General features: G+C 34.7%; 1 protein-coding gene across 1 annotated transcript in view; it reads left to right on the plus strand.

The window, feature by feature from the left end:
• The first annotated feature begins 1797 nt into the window (after window positions 1-1797).
• The window catches only part of LOC128211360 (transmembrane channel-like protein 7), a 60232-nt gene continuing 45478 nt past the window's right edge, over window positions 1798-16551 (plus strand). The window contains exons 1-2 of the mRNA XM_052916087.1: window positions 1798-1812; window positions 16312-16490. Coding sequence (XP_052772047.1) covers window positions 16356-16490 — 135 coding nt within the window. The 5' untranslated portion in view covers window positions 1798-1812; window positions 16312-16355. The remainder of the gene's footprint in view (window positions 1813-16311; window positions 16491-16551) is intronic.

Genomic DNA, 16551 nt, shown 5'->3' on the forward strand with positions numbered 1-16551 from the left:
TCAGAAAGTGGAACTTAATTGGTAATAAAAACACCGTTTTAAGCATGTGATAAAACAGATCTGACACGAGTTGTCATTTAATTCAAGAACTTTATTAAACTCGTCCATGAAAGTTGTTAGTAAGCTCGCCAGAGGCTCGCTTACTAACAAATTTCATGAACTCGTTTAATAAAATCTTGTATTAAATGACAACTCGTGTCAGATTCTATATGTCTGTGTCAAAGGCTCTTTCAACATCCTCAACATTTCACTATTTGCCGTCTTGTTTATCTGTTTGGCGCAAGAAAGACAACCTGATAATCAGTCTTGATGTAGTTCTCTCCCTTGTTTTGACAGAGACTTGGCACAGGAGAGACAACCAGATTATTAATCAGTCTTGATCAAGTTCTTTCCCTTGTTTTATTTAACGCAAGAAACACAACCAAATTCACAATCAGTCTTGAAGTAGTTCTCTCCCTTGTTTTAAAATACAGAAGAATTTGAATTTCACAGTTAACATTATTTTTGTTACATGAATTATAATTATTCATAGTTGTAAAAATCAAAACTTTGAGTATGAAATAAATGTTATAAAACTTACCATGAGTACTTTTTGACTGTTTAGACTATTGTTTTATTTTTGACTTAGAATGAGCCAATTTTTGCTTAAATGTCTGGAAGCTGGTGATAAAAGATTGCTGATAAAAAGTCAGATCACAGTTTTTCATATTTATGTTTGAAAACAGATATTTCAGGGCAAAAAGCATTATTTATGCTTTAAGAAAAAGCATTGATACCAAAATCAGCTGATTCTGAGACAAAAACTAAAACAAATATCAAAACTGTCAATCTGTGAGAGTGCAGCTTTAAAGATTTCGCTTGTCTGGTTTTCTGAGGCAAAAGGTGAGGTATTGTGGTAGCCTTGGTGCTGTTGTTGGCAGCGGTGGCATGATGCAAAAAACTAAACCTTGGCTACAACTGAGAAACCATTCAATTGAATCCAGGTGAAACCTGGTACAATTGTCAGAAAAATATGCACATAACATAATTATAGCATTAGGCTTGTAACTCTTGCTTTAATAATTGTTGAGTTATCCTCCTTGTTCTACTGGGGAAAACAAGATGAGTGTTTGTAATTTATTCTCAGAGGTGCTCTTGTTTATCAAATCAAATTTTTGTCAAATGTTTCTACATTTCTTATGCTGTTAATTGGTAAGTTTCTGTACTAAAAATTTATTCTCATTTTAATTTATTATCAAGTAAGTTGATTTTTTTTAAAGAAAGTGATTAAAAATCACCATGTTAAAGGAACTCGTTTTATATTGTCGGATATAAAAAAGTTCTGCACAAAGTGGTTGTAACAATGATGAAAAACATCATCACAAGTTCAAATAAATGCTGTTTTATAAAAAGATATTGAAAAATGCAACAAAAATGTGTCAGTCAGTTGCTGTTATGTGTTTATTTATAATAGTAAGTAAAATAAAGCGTACTTTTAAGATTTACTGCTGTGGTCAGTACAAGTTGAAAGCAATGAACCATGTCAAAATATAAGATTTATGTCAACACTTTTGGATAATAATGAAAGACGTCATTGATTTTTGGATTATATTTTTCTGTCACATTAATCCTGTTTTTAAGTGTTCTTTAATTTGGAATAAGACTTATCCACCATGTATGCAATTATAATTGGAAAAGGAATTACTTCTTTCATTGAAATTGGACTGGGATTTTAGTTTTGTCGTTTTAGTGTTATTTTACAAATTCGGAAGAGTAAAATAAGTTTTTATTTTTACTTTTGTTAGTGGAGTTTAAGAATTCCCAAAAGTAAAGGTAAGTAATTGCTTACATAAAACTGTTTTATATTAGTGCCTCAAATTTCTGTTTCAAGAAATTTTGGGAAAAAAACAATATCCATCCTTCATTTTGTAAAATAGTATTTACTATTTTTAATATACTAATGCTAGGTTTACATTAGGCCACGATTACCACGATGTCGCCGCTTCCAGAGCATCGTGGCGAACGTAACAGAGCGTGGAGTCGAATCGGGGTGATCGTGGGGGAGCGTAACGGAACGTGGTTGAATCGGGGACATCGTGGACATCGGGACAGATTTTAAATCAAACTTAAATTTCACCACGATTGCCCCGATTCATTTTCTAATCGTGACAGAGCGTGGCCTTCGTAACAAAACGTAATGGAACGTAACGAAGCGTAACAGAACGTGGAATACAATCGCAACAGATCGGGACCAGCGTGGACACAATTTTTCATCCCGCTTCGCTGCGACGTCTCACGATAGCTCCACGCTCTGCTATGATCTACCACGATCTGTTACGATATACACTTTTCTATCATTTATTGCTCCACGTTGCGTCACGCTCTCCTACGGTATCCCCGATTGTCGTTCACGTTCTGATACGCTCTGACATGCTCCAACACGTTTCCTCACGATAGCCACGATTTCCACGCAAGCTGCATATACATAACAGCTTTATCTACTGGTACTCTATCAGTTTAATCATGCCAGCGAAACGAAAAGGTTCCAAAACTTCAAGAACTGTTGTGGTTGATGTTCATCCGCCACTACCCCCTCCCCCACCTCCACAACATGGGGGACATTCCATTGCTTCTCAAATAGGTCCGATATAGTTTTCCATGCTTCAATTGAAACTGGGCATGCCATTACTTCGTCTTTATACGCAGCTACCTTGCACACCGTTGGAACAATCATGCAAATAGACGAACGGCTACAACGAAATGCATATGACAGTGATGGATACTTATCCCCAGTTGCCAGGTGTCTGAGGACAAGCGCCAATCCAGGACAAATTGGTTCACGAAATCTGGTCCTTTGCTTTTCAATACTTGGCAATATTCTTTGCAGAATCTCGTCAAACAAGGCTGGAGCAATTCTTAGATAGTTTATGTATGCACCGACATCCCGACACCGGAGTTCGGCGTTTAATAGTTGTGTGTAATGTCCATATTGAAGCCTACTTTCAACACTTAACCATGGCTTAACCCAGCAGGACCTAGGCTTTCTATTTCTTCTTCTGACTTCTAATCCGATATTCATATCACCTGTATGCTGTGACCTTTTCTTTCGTTCAACAATATATGCGTAAATTAAAACAGCCAATTCAGGATCGTCTATATCCAGCTGGTTCATTGTTGCGAATAATAAGCCTAAAGTGAATTATTTCTTGTTTAAATATCAAATCGTGACGTAAAACGTGGTCATTTGTCTCAAATCGTAGGTCAAATCGCAGGAGATCGCAACAAAGCGGCTTTGTCGTGGGAGATCTTAACAGGACGTAACGGAACGTGGTGGAGCGTGGAAGCCAATGGTGTTGATCGCAACAAAGCGTAACAGAACGTGAACGCAAATCGTGGGCTCGATCGTAGCAAAGCGCAGTAGAGCGCAACAAAACGTGCTGATTTCGTAAGGAAGCGTAACAGAACGTGGAGTAGACCATTTAATCGTAGAGCTCCCCGATTTTTTAGCCTCTGGCTAATCGGGGAGATCGTGGCCAGATGTAAACCTAGCATAAGTATATATTTTTATTCTTTGATTTGTTTTGAAAACATGAATAAGATACCAAAAACATTCATAAAAAAGTATTCATGTATCATCATTTTTATATCATATGTATTGGATGAAATATTGTTTTATTTTAATTTTACAACTGATATTTCGTTATTAAAGACAAAATTGCTGATAAAAGCCACAACATTAATGTACAATTAAGAGTAAAAGCTAGGCTTTCAGGTTTCTTGTATTTTCTTCCGGAAACAAATTTTAATATTTCATAAGCACTCTTAAATTTTCCTATCAATCAATTAACATGTTAGCATGATTGCCCAGAATCGGGTCGAAAAGTTTCAGGCATTTCCTGGATATTATTATTTTATCAGCAGTCATTATGATATTATTTATTATGTTATGTCATGAAACAAATATGAGATTGATTTACAATAAAATAACTTGATAACAAATTTTCCTAATTGGCTTTTCGTTGATGACTTTATAGTAGGTTATAGTATAGTAGGTTATCATTTTAACTGAATGTCTTTCATCAGAATATTTAAATATATCATGTCTATTTATTTGATTAATGTGGAAGTAATTTAAGAAGATTGTTAATATGTTCACATCCAATAAGCCATATGGCCCATGTTGACAGTAATATATATGTTATCTTGTCAGAGTATTATGATTATGCAACTGATCCTAGCTTTCTAGGAGTGTGTGTGTGTGTGGGGGGGGGGGGGGGGGGCGGTTAAAGAGCCCATTGTCTCCATGAGGGCAAAAGGGTGCTTCCAAAAAGGGACAGGGTGCAGCACCCCTCCTCCGTATCTCTAGCTTAAATCCTTTAGCTTGACTTAATAGTTTTTATTTCTTGATTGAGCTCTTATACATCAATTCTTTTGTTACTATACATTACCATGCAGTATGTTAAATATTTGGTTGAAAATGCAAGCTTAAGTGGTTGCTGAGTCTTGCCTAATGCTGATGCTGACTTAATAATATATTTTCTTATTGTATGTCCTTAATTGGCATAGCTGTTTCACTTCTTTATGTATATAATTCAGTATCCTCCCTTTTCCAGTCTTTAATTTTTCTGCAATAAAATTGATCCATTCGAAAAAAATAATAATATTGAGGTAATGACTTGTCATAACCTGTTGCAGCCCTTTTTTTATGGCAAATTTGGGGCTGATATTGGGCCCCATTCCCCATGGAGTAAAGTATATATTTTTCCCCAGGTTGTGTCAAAAATTCCCCCATTGTGGAAATTTTATTTTACTACTATCTGTAGAAGTCATATTTTCATTGTCAAACTGCGAAAACAGGTAAAGATCAGGTGGGCACCATGTTAAGTTTCAAACAATCGATAATCTAGCTCGCATGATGGTAACATGATTTTTTGTAAATTCCCCAATTTTGCAATATACAAGTTAATTTTCCCCTGTCAAAAGGCCCCGCCATACTTCCCCAAATCAAGGGAAAAAGGGCTGCCTTGATGTCGTTGCCAACAACATTCAAGATATTCAAATGAAACTTGGTAACACTGATTGTTACCAGAAACAATAATGAAATACAGCAAGGCCAATAACTCTGGCATAATGTTCTTGAGTTATGCCCCATTTTTCAACTGAAGCCAGACAAGTGTTACAGGCAGTTGTTTTGCAGCACTAGATACTCAATAATTATTGTTTGTGTTACAATGGGGGAGGATGTTCAAAACTTTATTAAAGTTATCAACATCGATAACGTTATCTGATTGTTGACTGTATTGCTTTGGCTGTTTCACACTTATTCTCAGCAGTGTTCCTAACAAGATTTGTGACAATGTTTTAGCTGGACTTGTCGTTAATCATGTTGTTAAGATTAACAAAGTTCTGAACAATCTGCTGATAAGTAATGTTTGCAACTTGTACAATGTTTTTGTTATTTTCAATAACTGATGATATTGATAAAAGCTTTTAATTTTAATCTTATACAGTAGTGTAAAATGAAATTATCTTTTTTTTTCATTGAAATTTTAATACCCTCGCCCCCCCACCCCCTCCCCCTTTGAAAAATTCTTATCTATGAAATACCATACTTTAAATAACTATAGGCTTGACTAACTTTAAGTCACTTACAAATTTTAAAGTTGGTTTTCCATAGTTTGTTCTTTTATTCCTTCATTCTACCCATAAATTGGTCCATCAGGCCCATTCAATAAGAATTATTTATACGAAGACCTACAAGAAGCCATAAATAAGTTTACTGGGTACGTTACTGAGTTCATAAGGTTGAGGGTTAGTTTTAGCGATTGTCATTGATTTCCCATATAAAGATATACATGTTTGGACAGTTGGTTCAATACAAGTACATGTCATTGATTTTGCCCTATAAAAACAGAAGCAGTTTCTGGGTGGAATTTGCAATTCTGCCAGCTTAATTTATAGGGAAAACTTACCCATCATGTTTTTATATTTCCGTTGGAAAAGTTGCTTCATTTTAAAGGGTACAGGCTAAATAAGGGTCAGTGATTGCTAAGGGATAGTTTTGGTTGGGTTTTAGGGTTTTCTTACCCAAACAATCCCTCAGCAATATCTGCACCCTGTTCTTTTTTTGAAAGCTGAACTTTCTGCCCTCATGGAGACCAGAATATGCACTCCAATTGCCTTCAAAGAATGAAAAGCCTAGGATTAAATCAAATATTACTTTTGTTTTGATTGAAAATTGAAATATGATTATGAATTCAAACTCACTTTACAATACTAGTATTTGGTTTTTGAAACCTTATATTACTTTACATTTTATTTTCATTGAAAGTCATAATGCTTTAATTATTCATTGCCTGATACATTATGTGCCCTTTAGTCCCTCAGCACCCGTCCCCTTTCTTTAGCACCCTCAGCCCTTAATAAATCCTGGCTCAATCCCTACTTAAGGTCAGGGGTTTGGTTAAATGCAAAGACACATTTTATAGGACATTACTGCAAGACGATCCAGGGCAGGGGCACACTAAGCATGAGCGCCTCCCCCCCCCCCCCCTCCTAAAATTGTCCAAGTTTAAATTTTATTTCAATATGGGAGAAAAAAACTAATAAATTATGCTCAAAATAGATATTGTTAAAATTTTCTTTGGGGAGTACACCCAGCCCCCCTGTACAGATAAATTTTAGTTCTGAGGGAGGGGCACAAGTCAAAAGGTTACATCCTTAAGTAACACACCCTTTTACGTCAAATCGGCCCCTGATTATTAAAACAAAAGAAATTCCATTACAAACATTTTCTGCATGACATTGTATAATTTAATTGAACTTCCGTGTTGAATTTAAATTTTGTTTTAGCTTGTCATTGTTTTGTGAGCAAATCACTTAAATTCATTTTAATCAAGAAGCAAACCCAATCAATGATTCATTTTCAGCTAAAAGGCTTCAATTGCTCAGTTTACAGTATTTTTCTTCTTATTACAGTCTTAATATATATTATATCTGTTTGTTTAAAGCAGGCATTTTTCAGTATCATCAATTCAATCGTAACAAACACATACACTCCTTATACAATTATTACTTCTTCTCTTTCAAATGCATATTCTTTTCAAAACCTAAGCTTATTCAGTGTTTTTCTGAACAATTTTGGGCCTAAATTTCAGGTCCAAATGCTAAAACGTTTACATTATGGCAAATGCGATTTGTTTTTGATAAAAGAAATTGGACCCCCAAACAATATTTAAAGGCCCACTTTCACAGATATACCATTTTTACAACTTTTTTATTTTTTGTCTTGGTATATCTGTCAGAGTAAGGCTTTAAGTCCACAAAATGTATTCTGGAAAATGTTTTCTATTGAATACTTTTTTTTCTTTCATAATTTATTTAGGTTTTATAAATATTAGTAAAAGGAATGGTTTTATTTTTTTACAAAATGTTTTATTATGCAAACAACAGAATTGGAATCAATAGCTTGATATAACTTATTCATTGTAAACTCAAATAAAAATTGCCAATAAATAAATATCAACTTCATATTTAATAAAGGCTATTTCGTACCTTGCTGAGGCATTTTTAACACGTCACAATTTTAGAATTTAGTAAAATGTTGTTAACAAGGGATTTTCTTCTTTCAAGAGGGATGTTTTTATTTATATAGTGAATCAGATTTGTTTGTTGATGCCTAACCTTAAGTGCCATAAAGTCCCCGTTAAGATAAAAATGTCATTTCGGACAATTACAGCCCATCTCTATCAATTGTGATATTCATTTAAGTTTGAATCCTGAAGTTGTGAGAAACAGTGTTGAATTGTTGAAACGTTGTGCTTATTTTGTTATCAAAATTTAAGGATAAAAATGACAATGAATAATTGAAATCAGCATTTAAAAGATTTAAAATCGGACATGGAATATATATGGATCGAAAAAATCCCCGACATAGACGTTATGTTTTATATCATAAGATAGGGAATTTTGTTGTGTTTTATCAGGAATGAGAAAGCGTTTTTCAGATATTGCTGTTTACAAATTTACATTTTAATTTTTCAATAAAAATCAGGAAATTGCATTTTGGATTACAACCAAGTTACTGCATAGTTTACTGATAAGAGAAAAAGAGTTGAAATTTTAACCACATTAAAATCCACTGTAGTTTTGCGGAAAGTCAAAAAAATCCAAGATGACTTCTAAATATTATTATATAATGGCTAATCTGGCAAGTAAGTACAATATTATCTTCTTTTTTATTGGTTTGTTTTATTTTTTTCTTGTAGCCAATGCCTTTTTTGTAATAATGAACATTTTTTTTTGTTCTGAGCCTGCTTCATTTTATCAATGTTAATTGCAGTGTCATATGTATAATAATGGGCTGTTTCGTATACTGTAATGTCTTAAAATCATAAGCCAGATTTTTCATAAAAAAACCCACTTGTTTACAGATTTGGAAGAACCAGGCTGTAACTAAGGGCTGGCAGCACATTTTGTGTGGATGTCGTTAACCATTTTTTCAAAGTTTTTTATTTTATCTTCATGGAAGTTGGTGAGAATAATTGTCAGCATAATTTTTAAGACCAGTGTTCTCCCAGAAACTCAACAAGAATTATGTCTCCCCCTCTCTGGGGGAGACATATTGTTTTTGCCCTGTCCGTCAGTCCGGTAGTCCGTCAGTCCGTCCGTACGTCACACTTCGTTTCCGATCGATAACTGGAAAACCACATGACCTAGGATCACCAAACTTGGTAGGGAGGTTAGTAGTGAGGTGTAGAGGATCCCTATTGTTTTTGGGGTCACTAGGTCAAAGGTCAAGGTCGCGGCAACCCCCAATATAAAAAACATTTCTGCTCAAAATCTTGAGAACGGTATGACCTAGGTTCACCAAACTTGGTAGGGAGGTTGGTCATGAGGTGTAGAAGATCCCTATTGTTTTTGAGGTCACTAGGTCAAAGGTCAAGGTCGCGGCGACCGCCAATGTAAAAAACATTTCCGCTCAATATCTTGAGAATGGTTTGACCTAGGTTCACCAAACTTGGTAGGGAGGTTGATCATGAGGTTTAGAAAACTCCTATATTTTGGGGGGTCACAAGGTCAAAGGTCAACGTCGCTGTGACCTCTAATGTAAAAAAATATTTCCGTGCAATATCAGGAGAATGCTTTGATCTAGGTTCACCAAACTTTGAAGTGAGGTTGGTCATGATGTCTAGATGATCCCAATTGTTTTGGGGGTAACAAGGTCAATAGTCAAGGTCGTGGTGACCTTCCATGTAAAAATCATTTGCGTGTAATATCTTTATGTCTCCCCCATTCATGGGGAGACATATTGTTTTTGCCCTGTCCGTCAGTCAGTCCATCAGTCTGTCAGTCAGTCAGTCAGTACGTCACACTTCGTTTCCGCCCAATAACTATAGAACTCTTAGACCCAGGAACTTCATACTTGGTATGCTAGTTGTTCATGACTAGTAGATGACCCCTATTGAATTTGGGGTCACTAGGTCAAAGATCAGGGTCAACGTGACCTTGAGGTGAAGAAACGGTTTCCACTCAATAACTAAAGATCCTTTGGGTCCAGGAACTTCATACTTGGTATGCTAGTTGTTCATGACTATTAGATGACTCCTATTGATTTTGAGATCAAAAGGTCAAAGGTCAAGGTTACCTTCAGGTAAAAAATGTTATGTTGGCAGTGACCTTAAGCTTAAAAATGGTTTCTGCTCAATAACTAAAGAAAGCTTGTACCCAGGAACTTCATAGTTGTTCATGACTAGTAGATGACTCCTATTGATTTTGAGATCAGTAGGTCAATGGTCAAGGTCACCGTGACCTTGAGGTGAAGAAACTGTTTCCGCTCAATAACTAGAGAACGCTTGCAACCAGGAATTTCATACTTGGTATGCTAGTTGGTCATGACTAGAAGATGACCCATATTGATTTTGAGATCACTAGGTCAAAGGTCAAGGTTGCCATGACCTTGAAGTGAAGAAAAAGTTTCCGCTCAATAACTAAAGATCCTTTGGTTTCAGGAACTTCATACTTGGTAAGCTAGTTGTTCATGACTAGAAGATGACCCCTATTGATTTTGAGATCAAAAGGTCAAAGGTCAAGGTTACCTTCAGGTAAAAAATGATACGTTGGCGGTGACCTTAAGCTTAAAAATGGTTTCTGCTCAATAACTTAAGAACGCTTGTACCCAGGAACTTCATTCTTGGTACGCTAGTCGGTCAGAACTAGTAGATGACCCCTATTGATTTTGAGATCAGTAGGTCAAAGGTCAAGGTTGCCATGACCTTGAGTTGAAGAAATGGTTACCGCTCAGTAACTAAAGAACACTTGCACCCAAGAACTTAATACTTGGTATGCAAGTTGGTTATGTAGATGATCCCTATTGATGTTGTGATCAGTAGGTAAAAGGTCATGGTCACGATGACTGTGAGCTGAAAAATGGTTTCCGATCAATAATTGAATAACGCTTGCGCCCAGGAACTTCATACAATGCAAACTTCGTTTACATTTTCCATGATTAATCAACAACACTTTCTTCTCTTCACTATTTAATATAATCGAATAAACCAAACTTCACTGTTGGTTTGTCTCCAGTCCAAAGTTACAAATTTCATGTCCATCATTTATTTTTTCTCAGCTACGACCACACAATAGGGGAGACAAGCGCTTTTTCAAAAAAGCAATCTCTAGTTTTTCTCAGCATAAGATTTAGAACAAGTTTGTATATGGGTCATTTTGGGTCAAAAATAAGGTCAGACCAGTGTAAATATGGGTCAGCAACATTGATGTCTAAGTATAAACACTTATCCTGCTGCAAAATCACATCTGTCAAAATATATTATTATACCCCCACAAACGAAGTTTGAGGGGGAATATAGGAGTGAGCTTGTCGGTCGGTCGGTCTGTCGGTCAATCTGTCTGTCGGTCGGTCTGTCGGTTTTCATGGTTTGCGGACGATAACTCATGAAAGGCTAGACAGATTTGAAAACTTTTTGGTACACAGGTGTAACATCAGAAGATACAGGTCAAGTTCGATATTGGGGCTGGTGGGGCCAAGGTCAAGGTCACTGTTACTAAAAATAGAAAAACGGTTTCCGGACGATAACTCATGAAAGGCTTGACAGATTTGAAAAAAAATTTGTACACAGGTGTAACATCAGAAGATACAGGTCAAGTTCGATATTGGGGCTGGTGGGGCCAAGGTCAAGGTCACTGTTACTAAAAATAGAAAAATGGTTTCCGCATGATAACTCATGAAAGGCTTGACAGATTTGAAAATTTTTTGGTACACAGGTGTAACATCAGAAGATACAGGTCAAGTTCGATATTGGGGCTGGTGGGGCCAAGGTCAAGGTCACTGTTACTAAAAAAAGAAAAACGGTTTCCGGAGGATATTTCATGAAAGGCTAAACGGATTTGAACAATTTTTGGTACACAGGTGTAACATCAGAAGATACAGATCAAGTTCGATATTGGGGCTGGTGGGGTCAAGGTCACTGTTACTAAAAATAGAAAAAATGGTTTCCGGACAATAACTCATGAAAGGCTTGACAGATTTGAACATTTTTTGGTACACAGGTGTAACATCAGAAGATACAGGTCAGGTTTGATATTGGGGCTGGTGGGGCCAAGGTCAAGGTCACTGTTACTAAAAATAGAAAATGGTTTCTGCTTCATAACTTTAATTGGGCATGAGATATTGTGATGAAACTTGCTGTATAGGCAGCCTCTGTGAAGACAATGCTTGTGATTGAAAATGGGGCCAGTGGAGTAAAGGTTTTTGTGCACTGTTACGAAAATAGAAAAACGGTTTCCGGACAAACAATACATGCATGATAAAAGAAGATGCAGTGTGCAGTAACCTTGGAGTTATAGCCTCTTTTCAAAGGAATGGATTGCCATTCCTGTGTCCATTTGGGGGGTATTCGTCACTCCTTTGACAGCTCTAGTTTGGCTTAAATGTGGCTTCCGTATGTTTACCCCTTGTTTCGGATCATCAAATGAAACTTTGACTCTGCATTCATAACGTCATGTACGCACTTTATTTAACTATCTTCAAATATAGGTTAATGTCTACATGGAGGTTTATAAAAAAAAATGAATTGTTCAAGACTTGCACAGCCAGACAAATGATTAATTGTCATATAGAATCCACTAGTGAAAATATCTTGATGATTTATCATTTGAAAACCAATAATAACAATATCAATAGATTTAATGTCAGAAAATGAGAATTTAATGAAAAAGCTGTGTTACTTGGCGACTGCCCAGCATGGAATATTTACCAAAATATGTTATATCTTACATTTCATTATGAATTTTTTAGAATTTAAAAAATCAGATACCAAAAAAACAACATTTTTTAATCCCTTGGCTAATATGATATAATTATAATATATTGGTTGATGTTGAAAAAAAAAAAATGTTTAGCCAAAAAATCAATAAAATTATTTCAAAACACTTTTCATGCATCAGCCCATAATATGACCCAAACATTTTGGAATAATAAACTGTTGACATATATATAAAATATCCCAAAATAGCTTTTGGATAACAATAGGCTCTAGATCATTATTGAAGAATTGGTATATTTTTCATGCTATTTATTGAAGGTAGAATTTCACTATTGACATAGGCCGCATTCATCACTTTAAATATGAAAGAGATTTTCTATAGAATTTGCCATAACCATTATTGGTATTATAATGGATGTAATGTAAGAGCTAGAACCATTTAAATAACTTAAAAGATTATCAATTTTGCTTTCGTTTGCATCTGGTTGTATATATATATGATATTACCAACAATTTTCAGACTTTCAGATTAAGAAATTAATAGAAGTGTTGGCAACAGACGTATTGCTTTCGTTTGCATCTAGTTGTATATATATGATATTACCAACAATTTTCAGACTTTCAGATTAAGAAATTAATACAAGTGTTGGCAACAGACGTATATCATTTTTATCCATAAAAATTGTTTTAATTAAAATTGGCAAATTTATGTGTGCTTTCGAGACAACAAATTTGGAGCTACTATTTTAAATATCTTGTGGATTTCTTAATTGTTGATATTTTTCTTTTATATAAGTAAGTAAAGAAAGATATTGATAAACTCTATTTAAGTTTCTTTTGTGAATATATTATAAAGGGTAAATCATAAAATTCCTCATGTTTTAAAAAGAATAACAACCTTTCAAATTGTGCCACATAGAGAAACACAATATACGTAATAATACATAATAATGTAAAAGATAATTTTAAATAAAATGCATTTTTTAAGTTATTTTATATTATTGTTTTACTTTATAAAGTGACACTCTTATTCAAAATCAATACATATACACATGTATAACAAACATAAATTTTGAATGATAAACCTTTAACTACTTACTAAATAATGCATTTATGGAAAATATTAATTACTGATAACAAGATTGTAACTGTGTATTTAATAGCTGAAAACACCAAAAAAAAAATGATTGGTGAATGCTAAAAGATTTACTGTGATCTACTATAGTCTCATAAGGTAGAAAAACCATGTTTTCTGCACCTTTCTTTCGAATTATACTTGGTATCCTTCATAAAAACCATTGTTTTCGACATTTATCCATCCTTTTCGATAAATCAAAACAATTGTATTAATTGTGGTAAATCTTATTTGGGAGTAAGAGTGCATCATTTGGTAAAACTGTTCACAGCTCAACTGCTGATTTAATAGTTCAATTAACAAAATAAACTCACCACCTCGCATGCACGGACTTCTAAATAACCCACTTAATAAAATCAATTGATGACTTAATGGAAATTTGGTGGTTGTTTTCCGCCAGTTTTCTTGATAATCAAATCAGAATATTTCCGGCAATCCCATTGGTGGAGCCAAACCTTTTTTGGATTTATTAACCACGTTTTCCCAAAGTAAAACCAGGTTTAATACTAGAATGATGTAAAGTGTTGTTCGAGTGGGTGGGCAGTTTGGCGGGTGGGTGTACAGGCAGCGTCAAACTCACCTATAAAACTGAATAAATCTAGTTACGGTTGATATATCTTGATCAAAGTTTGTATATAGGAAGTATACCTTTCATAAGATTGCGTTTAAGACCCCTAGTGTCAAGGTCAAGGTCACTGTTACTTAAAATAGAAAAAAAAATGATTGCAACTGAATAACTTTACTTAGTTTAGGTTGACATATCTTGACTTAACTTGGTATTCATGGGATTGCATTTGGAGCCGCAAGGGTCATGGTCAGGGTCACTGTTTCTAAGGATAGATAAATGGTTAGTATTGAATGACTTAAGTTAGGGTTGACATCTTTACTAAACTTGGTATTTTGGAAAAGTGTTGGAGACCTTTCATGGGATTGTGTTTGGAGCCCCTGGGGTCAAGGTCAAGGTCACTTTTACTTAAAATAGAAAAGCGGTTGAAACTAAATAACTTTAGTTAGGGATGACTTATCTTGACCAAACTTTGTATATTGGAAGAGTTTATGGAAGACCATGGGAATGCATTTGAGGCCCCTAAGGTCAAGATCAAGGTATAAGTTATTAAAGTTAGGTAAAACAGTTGAAGCTGAATCTTACAATAAAGGATGAAGTTCAGTCCATCATTGAAAACCTGGTTTCGTTTTTCCCATAGAAGAAAGAAGTTTGGCGATAGCTCAAATTGAACGCAGTCTGCCTGATTTCTTCTAATTTTAAACACGCCACTTAGACCACTAAACTGCGGAGACAACTGAAAGTTGAGGGTTATTGGAGAGAATATAACTTTAACATGTGATTTTATTGGAAGAAGAGTTGTCTAAGACCTGCGCCCTATGCATATTCATATAAAGGAGATATTGTTATCTAATTTTCCCACGGTATGTAAAAGGTGTAACGGAAGAAAGAACCGTGGTAGCCGGAAATGGACTTAAGAATCAGTTTGTTACCAATTAAGAATTAATCAATGGCTTCCAATTATGTTTCTATAAAGAGTTTCTGAAAAGAATACAACATTGTCGAAGCAAGTAATCGTCACATGTTATGATGACACAAAATCAATTCCAGCAATCAGTTCTTAGAATCTAACTTCCGTTGCAAACCATATTTATTGTCATAAAGTTACATAGGTAGTGTTTATTTTTGGTCTTCTACACTATTTTGTTGGCAGACCGGGAACATTATAATTTTACTAGTAGAAAATATTTAAACTTTTCTGTTGTAAAATGGCTTACTGATTTTTTTGATGTAGATTAATTGCCTTAATTTCTAAATGATTAAATGTGAATCTGTCCAGCATTTCCATCGGCCTGTAGACTTATTAATGAAACATGAGTACTAATTTGTTACAAACTAAGAATTAATCAGCTCTGTTTCCATCATTAAGTAATTGTTTTAAGTGTTTATAAACCAAGTTTTCACAAGTGAATAAAAAAACTTGTTGTGAACTCGTGCGGGCGGGATTTTTTGGGCGGGCCAGCATCAAACTCGCCTATTGTTTAGAATAACTTTAGTTAGGGTTGACATATTGTGACCAAACTTGGTGTATCGAAAGAGTTTATGGACAACTTTCATGGGATCGCGTTTAGGGACCTTAGGGAGAGAGCACTTTATAATGATTAATTGTAAATCTGTCAGGGGATTCCATTGCCGGAAGCATGATCTAACTTAGAATTAATTAATAAATGTCTTCCAATTCTGCTTCTTTAAAGAGGTTTTAAAAGAATAGGTCAGTGTTTGAGCAAGATACTGTCAATTATATTGACGATATTAAATCAGTTTCAACATTCATTTCTTAGAATTAACTTTAGGCCTCAATTTCTCGAACAAGTAGGATCAAGCTAAAGATCACTAATTCTATTTTGGTGTAAATTTGTGAAATGTTTGTGAAATGTTTTAAGACTTTTTTAAGTGCAATTATTTCTATGATAATCACAATAAAACATTTTTATTTAGTTAAATATTTTATTGCTAAATGGCTAAACTACTTAGGCTTGTTATGCTTAAGATATTTTTAAAGATTTTTTGAGAAATTGGGGCTTGAGTGTTATTAACTATTTTTATTGTCATTAAATGTTATTTTCATTTCTCAATGCCATTAACAATGGAATTGTCAAAAAATCAATAATTGAATAACAGTAAATACATGTGAATGTGTATCATACTGGTGGCTGTTTTCATTATATGATGCAGGCAGTGATTTTTGACTGATAGCGACTAATAAGTATTGTATTGCAAATGATTATCTTATTGCTAATCTACTTTAAAATTAATGTCTCTTTAAAAGTATAAAATAATCTTATTAAAGTTTGGAAAATAAAAATTCTGTCATATATGTATATAAAGTATATTTATTCTTCCTCTAGGGGCAGTCTATCAAAAGACAGGCCAAGAAGTGTATCGGAACACTATGGAACAGGCAAATACCACGCTACCAAGTAAAGAAGCGCAGTATTCCAATCTCGGTATGTCGATGGGACGTAAAAAGATGTCGAAGGACAGGCAGGCAGTGCACAGACGTAGGTCCGTTATACCAACAAACAAGGTATATTATACAACAGAGATGGGTATTATTGGCAGAAAAAGTATTGCAATATATTTCAAAC

This window comes from Mya arenaria, chromosome 2 (genome assembly GCF_026914265.1).
Source record: "Mya arenaria isolate MELC-2E11 chromosome 2, ASM2691426v1".
Classification (NCBI taxonomy): domain Eukaryota; kingdom Metazoa; phylum Mollusca; class Bivalvia; order Myida; family Myidae; genus Mya; species Mya arenaria.